This window comes from Ruditapes philippinarum, unplaced genomic scaffold (assembly GCF_026571515.1).
Source record: "Ruditapes philippinarum isolate M1 unplaced genomic scaffold, ASM2657151v2 ctg8048_1_1_1_1, whole genome shotgun sequence".
Taxonomy (NCBI): Eukaryota; Metazoa; Mollusca; class Bivalvia; order Venerida; family Veneridae; genus Ruditapes; species Ruditapes philippinarum.
This window is the reverse complement of record NW_026860969.1, coordinates 1-25242: the sequence shown is the minus strand read 5'-3', so window position 1 is coordinate 25242 and position 25242 is coordinate 1. Positions and strand designations below refer to the sequence as shown.

At 34.4% G+C, this 25242-nt stretch overlaps 2 protein-coding genes across 3 annotated transcripts; one reads left to right on the top strand and one right to left on the bottom strand.

Annotated features, from left to right (window-relative positions):
* The first annotated feature begins 1468 nt into the window (after positions 1-1468).
* LOC132714054 (derlin-1-like) lies at positions 1469-10342 on the top strand. The gene is made up of 8 exons (XM_060696786.1): positions 1469-1762; positions 2328-2439; positions 2749-2813; positions 3135-3161; positions 3626-3721; positions 4067-4119; positions 4688-4798; positions 9503-10342. The coding sequence occupies exons 1-8, from the start codon at positions 1604-1606 to the stop codon at positions 9642-9644; spliced, it is 765 nt and encodes a 254-aa protein (XP_060552769.1). The 5' UTR covers positions 1469-1603; the 3' UTR covers positions 9645-10342.
* A 5168-nt stretch (positions 10343-15510) lies between these two features.
* Positions 15511-24374, bottom strand: LOC132714053 (uncharacterized). Of its 2 annotated transcripts, none has more exons than XR_009623516.1 (3): positions 22352-22870; positions 17329-17423; positions 15511-16706 (listed from the first exon to the last, which is right to left on the bottom strand). XR_009623516.1 is itself a non-coding variant. In XM_060696785.1 (3 exons), exons 1-3 carry the CDS (start codon positions 24336-24338, stop codon positions 16539-16541), a joined length of 363 nt encoding a protein of 120 aa, XP_060552768.1. In that variant the 5' UTR covers positions 24339-24374; the 3' UTR covers positions 15511-16538. The 2 variants fall into 2 exon arrangements, 1 of the variants encoding a protein (XP_060552768.1); XM_060696785.1 differs by lacking the exon at positions 22352-22870 and adding an exon at positions 24239-24374.
* Between the last annotated feature and the right edge of the window lie 868 nt (positions 24375-25242).

The following is a 25242-nucleotide window of genomic DNA, read 5'->3' as shown; positions in this document are numbered from 1 at the left end:
GCCCGGACCCGCTTCGCGGGCCCGGTCTTTGACTTCCCCGTATCAATGAAATTTTCAGTGTCAGTTCTAGTTAGGCGCTGCCATTTACAATGTAACTCAATGATAAAAGGCGGTGTATTCCGATAACGGAACAAATCTCAACGTTTCGGATTAATAATATGAAATTAGGCAAAGCCTATGAACGGGGAAGTCGTTAAAAAATCCTTTCATTCTTTCCGTTGTAAAGGTGTCATTCGGTATTACATGCACCGCTTCCGTTTTCACTCGGAACACTCGACAATTATTACTAATCCGAAAAGTTGAGATTTGTTCCGTTATCGGAATACCCCGCCTATTATCATTGAGTTACATTGTAAATGGCGACGCCCGACTAGAACTGACACTGAAAATTTCTTTGATAGGTATAGAATTCTATATATTTTTTAATTGTTTTTTATTTGATTTTCTTTTAAATATACACGTGTAGTCTATAGCCGGGCAAGCCAAAGCCCGGACCCGCTTCGCGGGCCCGTCTTTGACTTCCCCGTATTAAAGTTGCAAGTTTAGTTTAATTTTCATGATATTTATGCCATATAGACCTTGGTCTAGAGTACCACTCAAAAAAGTAATTTGATATTTTAATAAAGGTATAAGTATAAGTATATTATATATACCCACTTCCGTTTTCACTCGGAACACTCGACGATTATTATTAATCCGAAAAGTTGAGATATGTTACGTTATCGGAATACACCGCCTTTTATCATTGAGTTACATTGTAAATGGCAGCGCCTATCTGGAACTGACACTGAAAATTTCATTGATAGGTATAGAACTCTATATATTTTTTAATTGTTTTTTATTTGAATTTTCTTTTATATATACACGTGTAGTCTATAGCCGGGCAAGCCAAAGCCCGGGCCCGCTTCGCGGGCCCTGACTTTGACTTCCCCGTATTACATGCACCGCTTCCGTTTTCACTCGGAACACTCGGCATTTTTTATTTATCCGAAAAGTTGAGATTTGTTCCGTTACCGGAATACCCCGCCTATTATCATTGAGTTACATTGTAAATGGCGGCGCCCGACTAAAACTGACACTGAAAATTTCATTGGTAGGAATAGAATTCTATATATTTTTTAATTCTTTTTTATTTGAATTTCTTTTAAATATACACGTGTAGTCTATAGCCGGGCAAGCCAAAGCCCGGACCCGCTTCGCGGGCCCGGTCTTTGACTTCCCCGTAATAATCGTCGAGTGTTCCGAGTGAAAACGGAAGCGGTGTATGTAATATCGAATGACACCTTTAAAACGGAAAGAATGAAAGGATTTTTAACGACTTCCCCGTTCATAGGCTTTGCCTAATTTCATATTATTGGCATGTTTGGTGTTGTTTATGAAACGTATGTCAAAGAAGGAAAAGATTTAGCGTTGTTTCACCTACGATTCATTTTAAATTTCACAAGTTAGATTTTTCTCAAGACACCAATCTGTGTTTACTTCCGGTGAAATTTGCAGAAAATTTAGAAAGGCCACGTCAAAGTATATTCATCTATTTTACTTGTGATTCAGTTTCGAAGACACTGTCATTTATATATATACATCTAAGTGGTAGTATTGGAAGATGGCGTCTAATGATATTGGTGATTGGTACCGAGGAATTCCTCAAATATCAAAATATTGGTTCACAGGATCAGTGATTGTTCCAATAGCTGCAAGATTTGGTCTCCTTAATCCAATGTATCTTATTCTTCTGTTTGAACCTGTCATATATAAATTTCAGGTAAGTGTTATTTTTGTTTAATTTTTTAAACTGAAAATGTAACTGATGTAATTAATGATTGAATTATAGATTTATGATTAGATCTAGATCTATCTGATTTTTTTTTCTGATTTTTTTTTTCACAAAATTTTGACTTCATACTGACTTCTTAATATGAAAGTAAGCAAAACCTATGAACGAGGGAGTCAGATAAACATATTTTGTTCTCTTCTTTATTTTCGAAAGTGTCAATCGGTATTTTATAGACCAATTTCAATTGGAATACCTCTGTGATTATTTTTTAGCCGAAAAGTTGCAGTTCTTCTGTTATCAAAATACCCCGGTGTTTATCATTGAGTTACATTAAAAATGGTTGCGTCCAATTAAAATTGATACTGTCAATTTCACTGATTGGTATAGAATTTTATATATTTTTAATTGTTGTTTTATTTTGATTTCCTTTTCAATATACACATGCAGTCTATAGCCATGCAAGCCAAAGACCAGGACCACAAAGTCGTCCCAGCCTTTGACTTTACCATATTACTTTTTTATTCCAATGTTTATGTTTCAAGAAATATTTCAGATATGGCGTTTGGTGACATCGGTGTTGTATTATCCAATTGCAGGACCAAAAGGGTTTCATTACCTTATAAACTTATATTTCCTCTATTCTTATTCTACAAGACTTGAAACAGGTAAACTATATGTTCTTCCTTTTTAGTTTTGTTCATCATTTACTTTGTAAAAAAACGTTTTTGCATGCCCATTATTATTTAAAGAAACAGACCCTTAGAATAGATAAATTAATCATTGGAACATGTAATGATTGTATACTGATTACTCTCATTTGAATTACTTGATATACATATGAATACATCTTCAGTCACACACCAATATTGTACATTATACTTTGGTATATTTGCTATCTATGTTTATTGTGGCTATCTATGTTTATAATGGCATTTAGAACTGTTATGTATATTGTATATTAAAATGTTTTGCAGGAATCTTTGATGGAAAGCCAGCAGAGTATGTGTTCATGTTGTTATTTAACTGGCTGTGTCTGGTGGTATCCTTTCGTGTGAAATTGTAAAATATAAAAAAAAATATCTTCATATAAATTTCATTATATATTATAATCAGTCGATTGAATGCTGTATATATTGTCTCAAGTGAGCCCAGGACACTTTTATTTTGAGATTGATTGTTTCTCTTGTAGTATGTTCAAAACTTATTTAACTGTTTCCGTGGCAATTTTTGGTAGTTTCTCTATGTGAAAAAAAATCATGTAAATGGGGTAGTAATATAAGTCATTCATCCATGAGAAATAAGTTTGTTAGATATTTTGTTTATTTTACAAAGTGGATAGATTTTCTTAACTTTTCAACAGATAATAGGATTTTGTGCTGATTTAATGGTAAGATTTACTTGTTATTAAAACCACTTCCTTGTACACAATTGTCTTTATAAGTTCTTTTGTGATATATTTCTGACTAATATATATTATATTAATTCCTAATTTCCAACATTTATACAGTTAAAACTTTAGACAGAATTTTCTTTGAGAATATTGAGTTAAATTTTAAGAAAAAAGAAAGAATAAGTAGAGGACTAGACACATCTATAGCTAGATGGTTAATCTTCTTTTGTGCCCTATAGTCTTCTGCCAAGGACAGTGAAATCTTTCATACATCATTAAATTTATTGTATGTCAGTTTTTAAGTTAGGTTACCATGAACCAGAATAGCATGAAAGTCGTCATACAACCTTTAATATATCACTTAAAAATAAAATATGGGTAAAGAATAAAGATTTGACTTAAATCTTTTTTTCATACTTTTATAAACTTGTGTTTTATCAGTGTGCATGTTTATATTTCAGCTTTTGATGGACCCTATGATATTAAGTGTTTTATATGTTTGGTGTCAACTGAACAAAGATACTATCGTGTCATTTTGGTTTGGCACACGGTTTAAGGTAAGAAATAAACAGAAAACATGTATACAGTAAGTATTGAATTAAGATAGAAGAAACTTGATTAAAGATTTTCTGTCAAAAATGTTTATGGATCACTGTGTGTGAGTGTTGTCATGGCATTTGTTACCATGGTAATCTGTTAAAAAACAATGTACTATATTTTGCAAGGCTTAAATTGTAACTATGTAATAAATATATGATATAAATATTCAGATGATAATTTTGTTACAGACACAGTCCTAATTTTTCACCTTTCAGTAAGTAATCTTTCGATATTTTCTTTAAATAGATTATTTGCTATACTTACATTTTGCATGTAGTCCTCATGGATTTATGGTTTTACAGGCGATGTACTTACCATGGGTGCTGTTAGCTTTCAACATGATTGTTGGTGGAGGGTAAGTTTTTAGCTTTGGTATTGATTGGTAGGACTGGCGATTTTAAAATATGTCTCCTTAAATTGCTAGAGAGACAATACAAAGAAAATTTTCACACATTTTTTGTCATATCTTGGGCTCTTGGCATTGGATCAACCTTACCGTTACCCACTTTTCGGGATAACTAACCAGTTATAATTTCTCAGCAAGTGACTGACTACCATTATTTTTGAAACGGATGAATTTCTCAGACAAATTACGCCTCACACGTGGATCAAACCAGCACCCCTGGATTACAATCTGATGCTCCCTCCCTAATTGCATAAGATAATTGGATAATGTGTAATTGATACAAGGTTGATACATGCTATGGTGTACTTAAAGTCTATCTATGTCTGTTCAAATACTTGTAAAAATAGCTAGAGGATATAGTATTTGAGTCATTAAAATACAGTATTGAATTATAGATATTTTACTGATATTCACTATTGAGAGGTTGTCATTTTAGCGATTGAAAGAATTGAAAGATGAACAAATCTGTTACCTGGTATATAATGATTTATTAATGTTGTTGTATATATCATTGCAGGGGTTTGATGGAACTTGTTGGTATCGTTGTTGGCCACATGTATTTCTTCCTTATGTTCAAATATCCACAGGATTTCGGAGGTGTAAGACTGCTAAATACTCCTCAAATACTGTAAGTTTTTTGGTTCTCTTGAGATGATTGTCACACTATTTAGTTACATTCATTAAAAAATTATTTAGGTATGCCAAGGTTGCTTTGAGCTCTGGTTTTATCACACATTTGAATTAAACATTCAATTGTTTAAAAAATAGTGTTTGCTTTACACTTAGCATTGTAACAGATTGCATAGATAAAGAGGACATAACTCTGTCTGGATAACTTGTTTTATTCTCCCTTTTTCACTGATTTTATCTTATGTACCAACATTATTTAAAAATTATTGAGTTTGGACCCAGGTGCTTGCCTAAAATAATGCACATTCGGTCAACTGGAGTAATTATCCTACTGCAAGCCCTGTGATATTTTCTTTGTTGCTATGAACTCATTTCAGATTAAACAAAAAAACAGGAAAACATATATATCTATATATATAATTATGTATGCTCACCCCTATGGTACAGGGTTCCCACTCTTAGATATTTTTAAAATTTAAGGACTTTTCCAGGACTTATCAAGGACCTTTTTATATGCCCGAAAGAATTTCGGGCATATTATGTTATACCCCCGGGCGTCTGTCCGTCCGTCCGTCCGTCCGTCCGTCTGTCTATCCGTCCGTCCGTCTGTCCGTCCGTTAGCAATTTGGTTTCCGGAGCATAACTTAAGTTCCATTTGGCCCACAACATTCAAACTTCATAGGATGATTGTCCATATTGAGTAGAAGACCCCTATTGATTTTGGGGTCACAAGGTCAAAGGTCAAGGTCACTATGACCCTAAAACTGAAAACAGTTTCCGGAGCATATCTTAAGTTCCATTTGGCCCACAGTGTTCAAACTTCATAGGATGATTGTCCATATTGGGTAGAAGACCCCTATTGATTTTGGGGTCACAAGGTCAAAGGTCAAGGTCACTATGACCTTAAAACTGAAAACCGTTTCCGGAGCATAACTTAAGGTCCATTTGGCCGACAGTGTTCAAACTTCATTGGATGATTGTCCATTTGGGTAGAAGACCCCTATTGATTTTGGGGTCACAAGGTCAAAGGTCAAGGTCACTATGACCTTAAAACTAAAAAAACAGTTTCCGGAGCATAACTTAAGTTCCATTTGGCCGACAGTGTTCAAACTTCATAGGATGATTGTCCATATTGGGTAGAAGACCCCTATTGATTTTGGGTCACAAGGTCAAAGGTCAAGGTCACTATGACCTTAAAACAGTTTCCGGAACATAACTTAAGTTCCATTTGGCTGACAGTGTTCAAACTTCATATGATGATTGTCCATATTGGTAGGAGACCCTATATGATTTTGGGGTCACAAGGTCAAAGGTCAAGGTCACTATTACTTTGAAACTGAAAAAAGTTTCCAGAACATAACTTACTTTCTATTTGGCCCATAGTGTTGAAACTTCATAGGATGATTGTCCATATTGGGTAGAAGACCCCTATTGATTTTGGGGTCACACGGTCAAAGTTCAAGGTAGCTATTACCTCAAAACTAAAAACAGTTTCCAGAGCATAACTGAAGTTCCATTTGGCCCACAATATTCAAACTTTATAGGAGGATTGCTATTTGAAGGAGGTAATACTTTATTTAATTTATGTAATGTCTTACAAATGCTTCATCCTTAGTAAAGAAAAAAAAACACTTTCGGGCATATTATGCTCCGCCTAGCGGTGCTCTTGTTTGGATTTTTTAAGGACTTTTTAGAAGATTAATTTTCAAGCTATTTTTTGTCCTATAAATATCTTCATGGTAATGTTTAGAACAACATTTAATAACACCAATATAATACATGTAGTTCATGACATAAATCTAACTCTATCTAAGAAATACATTCAGTGTCTATAAATAATGAAATGTACTTTGTAACAGCCACTGTTTTTGCAGGTTGTCTGCAATTTTCATGTAATTTTGCTGTTTGTAATGCTTCCAAGGGGTCACTTTTTTACCAGATATTCATAGTACTTTAATAAGTAACCTGACATTTGGTCTCAGGCTTCATAGAATGGCAAAAGCATGTCACACTGAAGGGTATATAAAAACTGCCTGCAGGTGTTCCTACATTCAAAATTTCACAACTTTCATTATAAAAAAAAATACCCAAGGAAACAACCAGACTTGTGAGCTTTCATCTTTTTCATGTGCTTTGAGCACTGAATCAAGCAAACTTGAGGTCGATTTGTGACTGTCTTATCAGATTTTCCAAACAAAACCAACATAGTAACCAGAAAATAAATGTTTAATCTCATAAATGTCAAACTTGGCCTCCCAAAACACTAGTTAATCGAAAAATCATCAACATTCAAGATGTGGAAGTCTATATACTGTGCTAAGACCGCCATTTTGGTTGTTTGATTTACCTCCCCTTTTCCAGACTAATTCCCGTACCTTCCCGGACTTTTTAGCTCACCTGTCACAAAGTGACAGGGTGAGCTTTTGTGATCGCTTTTCGTCCGGCGTCCATCCGGCGTCCGTCCGGCGTCCGTCCGTAAACTTTTGCTTTAAATGACAACTCCTCATAAACCACTGAGCCAATTTCATCCAAACTTCACAGGAATGTTCCTTTGGTGGCCACCTTTAAAAATTGTTCAAAGAATTTAATTCCATGCAGAACTCTGGTTGCCATGGCAACCAAAAGAAAAAACTTTAAATATCTTCTTTTAAAAAACCATAAGAGCTAGAGCTTAGATATTTGGCATGAAACATCTTCTAGTGAGTGTCTACCAAGTTTGTTCAAATAAAAGCCCTGGGGTCAAAATTGGCCCTGCCCCTGGGGGTCATTGATTTTCCCTATATGCATATAGTAAAAAACTTAAAAAATCTTCTTTTAAAGAACCGTAAGAGCTAGAGCTTAGATATTTGGCATGAAACATCTTCTAGTGAATGTCTACCAAATTTGTTCAAATAAAAGCCCTGGGGTCAAAATTGGCCCAGACCCAGGGGGTCATTGATTTTCCCAATATGCATATAGTAAAAACTTAAAAAATCTTCTTTTAAAGAACCCAAAGAGCTAGAGCTAAGATATTAAGCATGAAACATCTTCTAGTTAGTGTCTACCAAGTTTGTTCAAATTAAAGCCCTGGGGTCAAAATTGGCCCCGCCCTGGGGGTCATTGAATTTCGCTATATGCATATAGTAAAAACTTAAAAAATCTTCTTTTAAAGAACCATAAGAGCTAGAGCTTAGATATTTGGCATGAAACATCTTCTAGTGAATGTCTACCAAGTTTGTTCAAATAAAAGCCCTTGGGTCAAAATTGACCCCGCCCCAGGGGGTCATAGATTTTCCCTATATGCATATAGTAAAAACTTAAAAAATTTTCTTTTAAAGAACCCAAAGAGCTAGAGCTAAGATATTAAGCATGATACATCTTCTAGTGAGTGTCTACCAAGTTTGTTCAAATTAAAGCCCTGGGGTCAAAATTGGCCCCGCCCCGGGGGTCATTGATTTTCCCTATATGCATATGGTAAAAACTTAAAAAATCTTCTTTTAAAGAACCATAAGAGCTAGAGCTTAGATATTTGGCATGAAACATCTTCTAGTGAATGTCTACCAAGTTTGTTCAAATAAAAGCCCTGGGGTCAAAATTGACCCTGCCCCAGGGGGTCATAGATTTTCCCTATATGCATATAGTAAAAACTTAAAAAATCTTCTTTAAAAAGAACCCAAAGAGCTAGAGCTAAGATATTTAGCATGAAACATCTTCTAATGAGTGTCTACCAAGTTTGTTCAAATAAAAGCTCTGGGGTCAAAATTGGCCCCGCCCCAGGGGGTCATTGATTTTCCCTATATGCATATAGTAAAAACTTAAAAAATCTTCTTTTAAAGAACTCAAAGAGCTAGAGCTAAGATATTTAGCATGAAACATGTTTTTAATGGGTGTCTACCAAGTATGTTCAAATATAAGCCCTGGGGTCAAAACTGGTCCCCCCAGGGGGGGGGGGGTCATTGATTTTCCTTATATGTGTATAGCAAAAACTTAAAAATCTTCTTTGGAAAAGCCCAAATAGCTAGAGTTTAGATATTATAGATAGCATGAAACATCTTTTAGTAAATATCTACAAAGTTTGTTAAAATAAACGCCCGGGGGTTAAAACTGGCCCTGCCCCAGGGGTGACATTGTTTTTAACTATATGTGTATAGTAAAAACTTTAAAAATCTTCTTTTAAAAAAGCCATCGAGCTAGAACTTAGATGTTTAGCATGAAACATCTTCTTATGGGTGTCTACCAAGTCTGTTCAAATAAACAAATAAAAGCCCTTGGGTAAAAATTGGCCCGGGGGTGGGGGGCCTATATACAGGTGAGCAACCTCAGGGCCATCATGGCCCTCTTGTTTATGTTTCAACACTAATTCCCGGACTTTTCAAGGCCGGGAGCTCCTGTTTTGAAATTCACGGACATTTCCCGTTTTCCCGGACAGCATGGGAACCCTGTATGGTAATTTTTCTAGTGGCAAGGTTAACAAACATAAATATACACATGTAAAGGAAGCAGGCAACAAGATTGAGCTTGAGATTTTTTTACTCTCCTGTAAAATTGATATTTTATTTTTCAGTTGCATACCTGTAAAAAGAATTCCAGTACTTGATGAATGAAACATTGATATTGTGCTTTGTCAGGCGAATAAAACCTATGTTGGTCTTAATTATTCATCTAATAAATCATGACACAATTTTGTATGAAATTATTAATCTAATTATTGGTATTGTTTCAGTTACAAATATTTTCCCAATAGACGAGGGGGTGTGGCAGGGTTTGGACAAGCCCCAGCTAGTCAGCGACGCCCAAATAATGATGACAATGACCCTGGTAGACATAGATGGGGTGGTGGCGGCCATCAACTTGGTGGCAACTAAATAAAACTGTGGAAAAAACTTTACAGTTAAATTTTGGGCAAGAAATTATTTTTCAACATTATGGTGAGGATTTCTTCAGAAAATCATTTACCTTGATTTGCGATGACTCCAGAGTATACAGAATGCAAGTGTAAGAGATCATGAAAAAATTATAAAAACATTGCCACTTGTGTTTGATTTCCAGCTATCAGGCATATTGAATGAACTTATAACAGCTTTATCATTATTTAAGTTTCCTTTACATGCGTTTTCTTTATGTGATGTTTTTCTGTAAATACTTTAGAACTATTTATATATCCATCATAAGTTTCCCACCAGGGACTTCAGTTTCTTTCATGTGAAAAAAAGCTATCCAGCTAGCTTACAGAACGTTGATGGTTCTACTCTGGTGCCCATTCATGCCTGAAAAAATTCATGGAGGGGTACCTTAGGTTTTCCATTACTAGTAAAGCTAAAAAGTTGCTGTGTTAATGCAACATAAAACCAAACAAGAAATAATAATAATCATACAACACTCCATGCCTTAGGGGGAAAAAATTCAGATTTAACTTAAAGTAGCAAAACAGCTTTGAAGATGAACCATTTTTCAATTGAAATATATGACAAAACATGAATTTATACAAGTTAATGAATGATGCAATTTCAGAAACAAACTTTTTTGTTGAAGAAAATGAGAAAGTGACATTATGGCTTTATTATGCCCCCTTTTGAAAAAAAGGGGGTATATTGCTTTGCACTTGTCGGTCCGTCGGTCCGTCGGTCCGTAGACCAAATGGTTTCCGAGTGATAACTAAAGAACCCTTAGGCCTAGGAACTTCAAACTTGGTATGGTGATTGGTCATGACAAGTAGATGACCCCTATTGATTTTGGGGTCAAGGGGTCAAAGGTCAAGGTCACATTGACCTTGTAAGCAAAAACGGTTTCCGATCAATAACTAAAGAACCTTAAGGCCTAGGAACTTCAAACTTGGTATGGTGATTTGTCATGATCAGTAGATGACCCCTATTGATTTTGGGGTCAAGGGGTCAAAAGGTCAAGGTCACATTGACCTTGTAAGCAAAAAACGGTTTCCGATCAATAACTAAAGAACCTTAAGGCCTAGGAACTTCAAACTTGGTATGGTGGTGATTTGTCATGATCAGTAGATGACCCCTATTGATTTTGGGGTCAAGGGGTCAAAGGTCAAGGTCACATTGACCTTGTAAGCAAAAACGGTTTCCGATCAATAACTAAAGAACCTTAAGGCCTAGGAACTTCAAACTTGGTATGGTGATTTGTCATGATCAGTAGATGACCCCTATTGATTTTGGGGTCAAGGGGTCAAAGGTCAAGGTCACATTGACCTTGTAAGCAAAAAACGGTTTCCGATCAATAAGTAAAGAACCCTTAGGCCTAGGAACTTCAAACTTGGTATGGTGATTGGTCATGATCAGTAGATGACCCCTAACGATTTTGGGGTCAAGGGGTCAAAGGTCAAGGTCACATTGACCATTTGGGTAAAAACGGTTTCCGATCAATAACAAAAGAACCCTTAGGCCTAGGAACTTCAAACTTGGTATGGTGATTGGTTATGACCAGCAGATGACCCCTATTGATTTTGGGGTTAAGTGGTCAAAGGTCAAGGTCACATTGACCTTGTAGGTAAAAACGGTTTCCGATCAATAACGAAAGAACCCTTAGGCCTAGGGACTACAAACTTGATATGGTGATTGGTCATGATCAGTAGATGACCCCTATTGATTTTTGGGGTCAAGGGGTCAAAGGTCAAGGTCACATTGACCTTGTAAGCAAAAACAGTTTCCGATCAATAACGAAAGAACCCTTAGGCCTAGGGACTTCAAACTTGATATTGGTGATTGGTCATGATCAGTAGATGACCCCTATTGATTTTGGAGTTAAGGGGTTAAAGGTCAAGGTCACATTGACCTTGTAGGTAAAAAACGGTTTCCGATCAATAACTAAAGAACCTTAAGGCCTAGGAACTTCAAACTTGGTATGGTGATTTGTCATGATCAGTAGATGACCCCTATTGATTTTGGGGTCAAGGGGTCAAAGGTCAAGGTCACATTGACCTTGTAAGCAAAAACGGTTTCCGATCAATAAGTAAAGAACCCTTAGGCCTAGGAACTTCAAACTTGGTATGGTGATTGGTCATGATCAGTAGATGACCCCTAACGATTTTTGGGGTCAAGGGGTCAAAGGTCAAGGTCACATTGACCATTTGGGTAAAAAATGGTTTCCGATCAATAACAAAAGAACCCTTAGGCCTAGGAACTTCAAACTTGGTATGGTGATTGGTTATGACCAACAGATGACCCCTATTGATTTTGGGGTTAAGTGGTCAAAGGTCAAGGTCACATTGACCTTGTAAGCAAAAACAGTTTCCGATCAATAACGAAAGAACCCTTAGGCCTAGGGACTTCAAACTTGATATGGTGATTGGTCATGATCAGTAGATGACCCCTATTGAGTTTTGGGTCAAGGGGTCAAAGGTCAAGGTCATGACCAGTAGATACTTGATAACCCTTATTAATTGTTTGATCACTGGGTCAGAAGTCATGCATAATTACCTTATCACATGAATAATTGGCTGCTGATAGGGGGCATACATGTTTTACAAACATATCTTGTTTAAGAAACAATTATAATGTTCAGTTAAATTAGGCTTGTGTACTGAGCTTGCCCTGCTTTAAATATGGGCCTTTTTGTTGTTAATTTTATGTTGTTGATAATGAAGATACTTAAATTTAATTGGCCATTAATAAAAAATGTGTGGTTTAAGACCTTCTTGTATAGCTGAAAGTCATTATGTCTACCAACAGTTATAGAGTGACAGCGGACGTTATTTCAAAAAAAATATTTTTCATTTTTTGTCATTTTTCATCTTAAACACTTACAAATGCTTACTTGCATAATATTTGTAATTTGAATTATATTATTCAGTATTTGCTTATTTGAAATGGTCAGCACACACATTTATCAATGTGTTCTGTCCAATGTCATTTTCGTTTCTTGATGGTGTTTGTGATGGATAACCCATAAACTAAAGGAACTGAAAGTAATCAGCCTTTGCCACCTCTGTATAAAGCCAGGCCAGCTTGCATATCTATGTAACCTCATCAGGCTCTAAAAATGCATTGAATATTTCTAAATCCAATTTAACATGTTTCTAATAGAAACACTGACTTGTCATGACCTGGTAAAAGTGTATCAAAATATATGTTCAAAGAAATTATTAAATCTGCTTTAAGCTAGTGACATGTTTTCTTATGAACAAATAGATTTTTGCTGTTTATAAATTTTATAATTTATAAATTTTAATCTTGGTAAACAATATGATTTAACAATAAAAGGATCTTACACCTGCTGCCAGTACAGACCAGACTATCTAGCTCAAGGGTAACTGTTTATAGGGGTAATGCCTCATGAATAAGTAGGTTTTGAATAGCAAACAGTGAAGACCTAAACATTTACACGAGGCAAGATATTCCGGTCCGTACTGGCTGCCGTGTAACTAGTTGTTAACCCGCACTGATATGCAAGAATGCTTCTAAGATTATTAATATGTAAAATGACTTGCAGTTTTGAAAGATAACAAAAAAGATGTTCCCCTCATTTGCTTCAAATTAAATCATGGATAAACATGTACTCTGCATATTAAAAATATTTCCACTGATGTGAAAGTCCCATTATATTTTATCTGCTTTGATTAAACTTGTAGCCAGGTTTTCATTACATTCTTGTGACCACTGGCACCGAGACACCTTAAATAATCATAAAATGACTGAAATTATAACCCCATATAACACAAACTGCCAGAAAAATATCAAAGAACTACTTTTCAGACACATCCCTGTATATACTATCATAGTATTTCAGGCAGTTTGTGTATGAAATGTATGAAAGCCGTGGTTGATGGTACTACTCGGAGTGCTTACTCTTGCCTGAAGTAAATATGTTCAAGGTCAGACAAAATAATTCAGCTGATTGTTTTTACTGACTGAAAAAAAATTCTACAAATGTTTTAATCTAGTCAAGTATTTAGTATCAACAGCCCCAACATTTCTGAAGCACATAGATTTGTAAACCATGTTGACTTTTGATCAATGATTAAAGCTGCCTGCATTAGAATATATGTGAGTGTAGGGATCATGAGACTATGTTTACTTAACCATTATCATGCTCAATATCTTAAACGAACATTACCCATCCTTTAATCTGAACTAAACCATTCATCAGTTTTAGGGAAGATTTTTGAAAACATGCACTGACTGTCTGCACAGATCGCATGGTTAATTTTAGTTGCCACCAGCAAGATGGAGTGAATGTTATGAATGTAGTAGTTTTATTTTGTCTTTAAAGCTGCACACCTCCAGATTTGTGCAAATTATTTATGACAAAAATAATTAAAGATGTTCTTAACCAGTCCATATATGCTGAATCTATTTGTAACTTAATAGAGATAATTATGATAATAAGAATAGTATTTCATATTTTCTGTAAAATATGCAATATAATGTCATGAATGGTTATTGGTGTCATATGAACAACCACTCAGCTGGAAGAAGTGCAGCTTTAATACTTGAGAAATATAAATATTTGTATTTAATATGATACATAGTATTTGTTCATTATCATTTTGTTTATTGAAAAATATTCATACATTGTACACATACATGGCAAATTTAAATACTTTTTACAATATTGAACTTAATGAGGGAATCTTTTGCTTCATTTTTGAGCATTTTGTGTGTAAGCTGTAATTGGAAACACTTGTGTTATAATTATTTTAAATGCTGTTCACTATCAGTTTCTCTACTTGTAATAGACTTGGTAAGCGGATGTGTAGGCTGGTCTGGATCCATGCTGGTCGCAAACCCATTATGTTGGTTTTGTCGTGACGCGGCTCATTTATCTTCGATATTGCACGAATAATTGTTTGAAGAAATTTGCTCATGTTTGTCACGTTATGATATTTATCTACATAGCTTAGTGTTCAAGACCTTTTGGGATGATATTTACGCTACTTTAATATGTTACTGATTCAGTTTAAATATTCATAAATATAAGTTTGATTGTAAGATAAAAATGTAGCTTATTTGAACATCTCTCGTGTATACTTCCTGGATCTAACCAGCACTGGTGTAATATGAGGAAACAATGTGGTGACCTTAGTTAGGCTCGAACCTACCACCCACGAGTTGAGATAATACACCTTAACCGCTGAATCTTTTAACATGATAAAATATGCTGGCATGTGGAAAATTGAACATCTGATATGATGTATACATATTACTATAATATATTTGAATTGTATATACAGGAAATTTTGCTTCTTTATCATCAAATTGATATCCATTATTAATTTTGTTTCTTTTGAAATTATTTTTTTTAGAAACGAAATAAAAAGACATATAAAATAATTGTTTCTTTCAAGTTCTTTTAACCTGTCATTTAACTGTCCGCAGACGAAGTTTGAGATATTTGACGAACATACTTTGAGTAAAAAGAAAAAAACGTATGACGACTGGTTGCTTATCATCGTACCATTATATGTACCAGTTGAACTAAAGAGAAGTGCAAATTCACTATGTTTATGTCAATAAAATTCAAAATTGACACATGGTATCAACAGTAGTACTCCTTGTAGTCGAAGTTCTACAAGCTTTACTGTCGCGTAAAGGAATAATGCATTGTTACACAAATAACCTTATTGTATTAAATAAATGTGCCTATTAAATGGAGCGTTGCTTTAACGGGTAAACTTGTGCCTCAAAACCCATGGGTCGTGGGCCAAGTCCTATCTTTGTAACTAATGTGTTTCCTAGTACGCAGCATGAACGTAATTTGACAAGTATATTTTTGCATTTTAAGAAATTGAATTTCAATAAAATTTCATAAATTACTCATGATTGTTTAATATGTATAAAGATGCAATGCATATAAGATATGTTGACATATACATATGTACAGTATATACTGCAGTTGACATATACATATGTACAGTATATACTGCAGTTGACATATACATATGTACAGTATATACTGCAGATACATTTATACCCAGCGTTCCTTGTAGCCTTGGATTAAGTCAATCTATAACAAGTTCTGTTAAACAGTCAAGTGATATACGATTATGATACGTTGTAACATTGATTTATGCTACGTTTAATGAACAAGTCTGTCAACATTCCAATATTGATTTATGCTAACGTTTAATGAACAAGTCTGTCAACATTCAAACATTGATTTATGCTAACGTTTAATGAACAAGTCTGTCAACATTCCAACATTGATTTATGCTAACGTTTAATGAACAAGTCTGTCAACATTCAAACATTGATTTATGCTAACGTTTAATGAACAAGTCTGTCAACATTCAAACATTGATTTATGCTAACGTTTAATGAACAAGTCTGTCAACATTCAAACATTGATTTATGCTAACGTTTAATGAACAAGTCTGTCAACATTCAAACATTGATTTATGCTAACGTTTAATGAACAAGTCTGTCAACATTCAAACATTGATTTATGCTAACGTTTAATGAACAAGTCTGTCAACATTCAAACATTGATTTATGCTAACGTTTAATGAACAAGTCTGTCAACATTCAAACACTGATTTATGCTAACGGTTAATGAACAAGTCTGTCAACATTCAAACACTGATTTATGCTAACGTTTAATGAACAAGTCTGTCAACATTCAAACATTGATTTATGCTAACGTTTAATGAACAAGTCTGTCAACATTCAAACACTGATTTATGCTAACGGTTAATGAACAAGTCTGTCAACATTCAAACATTGATTTATGCTAACGGTTAATGAACAAGTCTGTCAGCACCAATGTTATGATTAAGCGTTGACGTCCGAGCGCAGATGATCGATTCATTTCGGATTTCTTCTGTCTTTATCGGTTATATGCGACTCTTCAAACATAATGGCAAACATCCTCATGTCAGCGTTAAAACTTTTTCTGCTCTTCTCTAGCAAGGACTCCTCGCTGAATATTTCACGTAGCACGTTTTTCTCGTGAGATTCCGTTTTAAATGTAACCTGAAAGTAATTTTCGAATAATTCTATTTTTGCTTCAAGTTTGAGCCAGTCATCAACGATCGAATAAGTGTTTCATTTAAACCCAGTCTAATATTGCTATGTCCAAGAAATGCACTGATTTTTATTTCTCAAACACGCAGCATTTGTCCTAATTTAGTTTCTAAAACATTTCTCAGTGGCCAATTACCGTAACTTTCTATTGCTTTTGTTGCTTTTTGGCAGTTAGTACAGTTATAGTGATTTAATTAGTACATGTATTTTGTATGGAGGTCAAAATAATACATTTTGCGTCTTTTATGACAAATAATGTCACATTCAGTGTTAATTTCTTAAGGAATAAGCATTTAAAATGCACTTTTAAAGTAATTTAAACATTATAAAACTTATGTTTGCCATTTCTAAAGAATAAAAAAAAATCGGCATAACGTGCCTTTAACCTTTCCACTGCCGTTGTTGCGACTTTTCAACATGTATATAGGTTTTAATGGTACAGTGTATATTTTATTTGAATAAAGAAACTTTATGTAGCAGGAAACTTAATAATCGAATTTTTAAAACGAATTTTGCTGAAAAACAATTGACTGAAATGCCATAATACGTTTCTTACGGCTTTACCACTTACCTTGCTCGTGGCATTTTCTTGTGTGGCGCTGTTTCGTCGAGACATGGCGCCATCTTCCCCATCCCGACTTAAGTCACTTGCACTTGCCGTCGTACCTTCAGTTACAGAATATGTATTAAAAGTTAAACCTGCCTACAGTTATATTCATAACATTTATTATTAGTATTATTTATATACTCACTGTATTACATGGACAAATGAGAAGCAACGTCAAGGAAGCCCGTAATTTCCTACCAGCGAGTATAACATCCGATATCAGTGTGGCAATACCACGTGACATTGACGTCATTTTCGGCATCATTTCCTAGACAAATGTTGCTCGATTCGGAAAAGAAAACAGCCGTAAATATTTTATTTCTGTACCAATTTCTTTTGGATATGCACCAGTCTACGGGGAAAAATATAAGCTTTCCATAGAATATTGGATCTTCGTCAGTATATAAGCCGTTTTATCAAACACTTTGCCTAACCTTGGAAGTTGCTTGTATTAGACCGGGCTTCAGTTGCAAGCTATTTCGTTTTCTGGCGTTATCTGGTCTACGCCATAATTAAAAAGTAAGGTTTACATCAACCGGGAGTACGGAAGGCAAAACTCTACCTAAATATGTTCATATTTTTATTATGAATGACATAAATCTTACATTTTACTTCAATTGTCAAATCTGGCACCAGTTTCAAGTCGAAAAAAAAGGACTACAGTTTAAAGCCGATTTTAGAATCCGTTGCAAATGCGAAGCAACATGCCTACCGTTCTCTTTCTACAATTTAGTTTTTCATTGTTGATCTTTCACAGAGAGATTATGAAAAAACTGATTGTTCCTTAAAGCAACAACACTTACTTGTATCGCAATAGTGCACGTCAAATCACGTAGATTTAGTCCTGTCGGAAAATAATGTTTGGTTTCGTTTTGAAGATGTTTAAAGTATTGCTCATCTTTTCCTATGTAGTTAAATGTGTTTTATTCTATTTCACAATGGCGAAATTGATAAGAAATATATGTGCTCTCAGTGAGAGAAAGAGTTAATATAAAAACACTTTTGTATGATATGGAAAGGGTTACACTTTAACGCGAGTGTTGTTAAGCTAAAGGTATTTTTTCAGTTTATTCTGACAAACACTGACACTCGTGAATGTGACGAACAGGTTCTTCTGTCCTCAAAAGAGAGACTTTAAAAGGTATATATTTTTTCTGGAATTGTTGTATAATAAAAGTTCTATAATGTTGATAAACTAAAACACAATTTGAACTGGAACTTTGCCTTGTAAAATCTGATAGAATTGTTACTTAGTTGCATTGCTTATAATTCTCTATTATCAAAAAGACCCAAAATAGCCATGAATAAGAACGAGAATGGACGCCATGTGGAGTAAACAAAGTAGAAAATAGTTAACAGATAAATGATTTACAAACCAACATCCATCGATCAAAATCAAATTTCTTGAAACAAAAACATTCAACAAGACGGAAATAACAAAGATTATCAATAATTATATAAATATTTACATTAACATCTGTAATAGCAACATCGGCAAGATCTATGACTGGGGTCCATATGCCACTGATGCGTCCATTGAATAATTGATAGCTAACATAAGCTTAGTAAAATTACGATTACATTTGAAGAGTAATTTCAATTCTTATCCTTCAACTGTCAAATGACTTACTTCTTTATTTACATATCAGATAATTCACTTATTTAGTATATGCGTCACGTTTATCATGTTTTAGATTTCAATGTGCGATCTTTTTTTAATCTTAAAATGCTACAAAAAGCCTGTTTAGGACATTTGCAGGTCATGCCGCGTGCAAGAATCCATGCATTTACAGCCAATGGCCACATCGATAAGAAATAGTCCCAAATAGCCCTATCGTTTTTATTCAGTTGAAAGAGACATTATTGTTAAAAAAGTTCTACTCGATGTTTTCAAACCACAAATATTCCGTTCCCTTCCTCTCTTTACAATGTATCTTGGTGAGCTCTCTGATAAAGCTGAGTTGACTGATATAATTAACTAAATTTGTCAGATATGCAGTTCATCAACAGAAATAAATGCAATTATAAAATAGATAGTGTTTAATAGTGTTCTTAAGTTAACGAAGTTATATTCAGTTCACGAAAACGGTTACCGTGGGTATGAAAACAGGATATAAAAATATTTTTTATCAACGAGTGCCACTGTGTTTAAAAAGCTTAACCTATCATACTAAAAGATTGCTACAGGTTCTTTATATATATATATATATATATATATATATATATATATAATATATATATATATATATATATATATATATATATATATATATATATATATATATATACAAAGGCTCTTTACAAAAGAATAACATTTGACTTTAAAATTGCCGCGTCGAGGCGTAACCCTTTTTACAGCATACAAATCGAAGTGATCCGGAATGTGCACGTTCATTGGACAGGCTAGCTAAGTCAATCAGAGCCTGAAACATTTTCAGTTTTGCCGTTTTAGGGGAAATTTAGGGTTTCTGTTTTCTATTCCATGTTTAGTATTGCTACATGACACAAATAAATGTTTCATAATCATTACCGTGAAAGAACAATGATTAAAGAGTAAATCAATTTCTTTACAAATACTGCAGTACAGACAACAATTTTACTACTTTTAAAATCACTTCAATATCGCAGCGAGGAAAAATTATTTAAATATTCATTTGTGTTTATGTAAATTGTATAGAAAATAAAAAGTTTTTCATGGTTAACATAATTATAGAAAGAGAACGGTAGGCATTTGCAACGGATTCTAAAATCGGCTTTAAACTGTAGTCCTTTTTTTTCGACTTGGAACTGGTGCCAGATTTGACAATTGAAGAAAAATGTAAGATTTATGTCATTCATAATAAAAAAATGAACATATTTAGGTAGAGTTTTGCCTTCCGTACTCCCGGTTGATGTAAACCTGACTTTTTAATCATGGCGTAGACCAGATAACGCCAGAAAACGAAATAGCTTGCAACTGAAGCCCGCTCTAAAACAAGCAACTTCCAAGGTTAGGCAAAGTGTTTGATAAAACGGCTTATATACTGACGAAGATCCAATATTCTATGGAAAGCTTATATTTTTCCCCGTAGACTGGTGCATATCCCAAAGAAATTGGTACAGAAATAAAATATTTACGGCTGTTTTCTTTTCCGAATCGAGCAACATTTGTCTTGGAAATGATGCCGAAAATGACGTCAATGTCACGTGGTATTGCCACACTGGATATGAAGTTGTTTGCTTGTAATTTGCTCTGCCGTTACGGTTGAATACAATTGGATTATAATCGGAATATTTTGATCTGAAACTTGTATTTGATTCGAGGGAATTTTACTATATTAGGACCTGGCGAAGCGCGGAAGCACCAATGGTAATCCGGTCTGGTTAAAATCGGGAGAGTCAAGTACACTTAAGATATACCTTGTCAACGTAATTGGTATAACGCCAGCAACTTCATTTCGGATCACATTTTGGTCTATAACCTAGTATAGGGTTTGAACTGGCCTCTCTTGGACTGTACCAGGCCCCACAATCATGGCATAGCAATGCCAAACTGTACTTGATTCACCGTCTACATTGTGTATTCTAATAATTAACGCTTGTTATGTAGACTTCAAAGAAATTGGGTCGCTTTTCAACAAATGAACTAATAGATGTCCATACCACACTAATGCCCCCCCCCCCCCCATTTCATTCACCTGTCACAATGGCATATTTTCATACTTCTGGTTATTAGTTTAGGGTTTTCATTAACTACTCGAGGTATTCATAAATGTCTTTAAGATAATTATTTACAAGAAACTTCAGCATGGATTTTAATTATATTGTGTGCACGAAATAAATGCTCCTTAACCATCAAAATCAATAGGGGCCACCTACTGGTCATGGCCAATGTTTTATTATTTCTTAATTTGAGCCGCGTCACCACAAAACCAACATAATGGGTTTGCGACCAGCATGGATCCAGACCAGCCTGCGCATCCGCGCAGTCTGATCAGGATCCATGCTGTTCGCTATCATTTTCTCTACTTGTAATAGATTTGGTAAGCGAACAGCATGGATCCTGATCAGACTGCGCGGATGCGCAGGCTGGTCTGGATCCATGCTGGTCGCAAACCCACTATGTTGGTTTTGTCGCGACGCGGCTCATTTATTGTTCAAATGAGGATATTATACGAAGTGTCACTGTGACCTTGAGCGAATGACTCAATGTCATTTTTTTTTGTTAAGTACTAATCGAACAAGGAGTGTACGTGTATATGTTGTACAAATGTCACTGTGTTCTTGATCTGGTCTGCGGACCATATGCAATGTTCCTACATACCTATGAGCGGACAAAGAAATAACACGGTTTTATATTAACCTTGACCTTAAATCTAATGACCTCAAAATCAATAGGGATCCAAGTGACATAAACCATGACTTAGACCTTCTCAAGTTATTGAAAGACAAGGATAACAGGAATACGGACAGGTCAACATTTTTACAGTATGTGCCTTTTTCTTTGACCTTTCTAAATATGGCATTTTCCCACATAAACCAATAAAATATACAACTTAAACAAACGGTATAATTAAGTTTTTTTCAGGATTGACTGTCGGATCTTTGCCCAACCCATTACAGTTTGCTCCCCACCATAAAAAGTTGCATCTTCATCGGTTAATTGCAAATTTTAAGACACAGAAATTTAGATGAAATGAAAACGTTTATATTGCAAAATACATGAATGTATTTTTTAGACATTATTTTGAACTTATAAACGTAGATGGCGTGGAAATGGAAAACAAATACATTCGATGAATCGCAAAAAAAACAAGCTTCCATTAAGCATACATTGCCACGGACGTTTAAAAATCTTTTGTTTTGAGAAATTACTTTCAATGGATTTTGTGCAGTTGCAGTTATATTACATATGCATTAAAGTGAAAAATAAATAAGCAAGTATTATTTAGGAAATAAAGTAAAATAAGTATTAGTATTTACATTTATTTCGAGATGTGATGCTTACCTATTTTGTCTGTTTCTGATCCCAGAACATAAAAAAAAATCCTTAAATATATTTCCCTATTTCAGTCTATATGTGCGTGTCAGTCCAGCGTTCTTTATCAGTATTATACAGTTCTTATCTTGTTTACAAAACGCTTGTATAGATAAATCATAGATATACAGTTTATTCTATATATTTTACGTCGATAAGATAAAAAGAAATATAAATGTAGTGTGCAAATGCTGAAAAATTAAACGCGTAATTGTTGATAATATTTCCTCTTTTGGTGTAATTCAATTCTTTTGGTTTAATTCCACTATTGTAAAACAAACAATGATAGATTTTTGTCTATACATTATCTTATCTTATAATATCTTATATATTTAGCCGTCTTCTTTTAAGGAAATGGGTTAACGGCAAATTAGATATTTTAAAAACAGAAAATAAAACGTAAATATTCTTTGTTCGGTCGATTTCCATTTCCTTACTTTAACACCCCAGATTTATTGGGGCAATTATGCGCAGTGCAAAAATAAAACTGAATGACTAGGAAAAAGTAATAAAACCTGAAAATATGTAAAATTTAGATCAATTAAATGCATAAATATTTTAACATGCAATAAATACAGAGATATATAGGCTGCTTATTATCCCCTGTTTTAAAGATCCTGTAACACAATTTTTATGGTTTTATATCATAAATATGAGGCTCAAATTAAGATTTATCAATTTTTGTAAGTTCAAAAAAGCATTATTTATAAAGATATTACAGAATTTAACATTTCATGTAAATAAAGGGAGGTAATAAAAACTTTATTTTCTATAAAGATTCAGTCAAAATTTTCAATAAGAAATGAATGCATATATTTTAATGATAACATATAATATGCACAAATATTGCAGCACATATTTTACAAATTATCCGATGTTTGAAAATTGTTATACAATGTATAAGCATAATTATATACATATATATAATTTCATTTAAGTGTGTTATTCAACCTCTTCTCACTTCCCCTTCGGAGCGTGCGCGTCGCTGAGAAGGCACAGGGCATCGGCAGAAGATTTACAGTTTGGCTGGTGGCTAACTTAAACTGAAGCATCCGTGGGCGTTAAAGACGGAACCGCTACTTAGTCAACAACTGCGGACCAGGTGCCTGTGTCCTGACTAATGCCGAGGGGAGTGGCCCTACAAAGTAGGCGCTTGGGTCGACGAGGACGGTGTGCTAGGGTGCGTGAGCCCCTAGCACGGTTAGACGGCTTGAACGGCAGGCCTTTTCCTGGCACAAACAGCCCTTTTCAGGGCTAACCTTTCCTATTGTCACAGGTTACTGTACATTTAGGTTCTCATTGACCGCCGTACAGTGACCTACTTTTGGCTCAAAATTCATATCTTTGGCTAATACTCCGTGGAAATTGCATGGAGGTAAATTATCACCACTTTGTGCTTCAAAATTAACTCTTTAAGGACATGACTGGTGACATGTCCGGGGTCCGTACTCGACATCGAAAGCTGCATTTTGTGCCCGAAAGGGCGGATGGACCCTCATTAAGCTTTAACTTCAATCAATAGTATACAACCTCAATTACAACATACAGGATTTTTAATGCTACATGTATTAATGAACAGTTGTGAATTAAATCTTCAAAAAGTAGGGGACTAAGAAGGAATAAAGTTATGGTCTGTGAAGTTTTCCAGTTCACAAAGAATCAAATTTAAACGGATTTTTTTACACGGAAAAAACAAGAGAATTATATATTCTAAATGTATATCAAATGTCACCATTTAGCTTAAACTTAAAGACCGCTTTGCTGTTCTCGGTATTTTATAGGCAGGTTAACCCTCTTTAAATTTCCAGACCGATCGCCGGTATATAGTTATGCTTCAAATTAACAGTCAGTACCTACCATTTTCTGCAACCTCGTCATCACTGTGGCTATCCCAGTCGTTCTCTGTCTCGTCACGGTCACTAATGTCACTTTCGGGTACACTTAAACAAATTCCCATGGTTTACCATATGAATTTTTAATGACACTTCATCTGACGTCGTTGTTATGTTGACGTCGTTTTTTGGTGATGTCATAGACGTTTGCTCGAATTGGGAATTATGGGATTGACACTATCGTCTTGAAATTGAAACGTAAAGGATGTGCTCCCTTTCATTTCATTTTGCACGAAAACATTGAATAAGTTGAATAACAAGATTATGTACCTCGAAGAAATGAAATAAAACATTAAGTGTTGTTTCATAAAATGTACATATTTTTATCTACAATCAATAAAATGAGTTACAAGCTACTGAGAATAATTAGAAATCTATAATTATATGAAATGTTACTACACTAAAATAAATTGTATCGGAATCGAAAAAATAAACGTCACTGTAATGTGATTATGAATATATACGCTATTTAGAAAATTATAAATGTCCTATAATGAATAACACAACTTAATGAAAGGGGAGTTAAATGATACAATTAATTATTAAAAACTTACTTCCCGCCAATTTAACTGATTTATGGGAAGTAATTCATTGGAAGAATTTTGCCTTACCATTCTAGTTATCTCCCTTTGTAACATTGAAACATCACCATTGTATAAAAAAATAAAGAGAGGTAACAATTACATTACTTTTATCGTCTATTTTGCTGGCTCAAACAATCATACTGTGACATATTGAGACTCTAACAAGATCGTTACCAAGTTTTTTTACCAACAATGCAAATATACAAAATCAAGAAAATATCATTGAATAAGTGAAACTATCACTTTCATTTTTTTATTTACCCAAAGATTATATGTTTCTGTAATGATGACAAGTCTGTGTTTGTGATTGTTTTTTTTTTTCTATAGATTTAAACTAAGGTCATGGACTGATCGTAGGCCTACTTAAATAATAGCTTACCATATT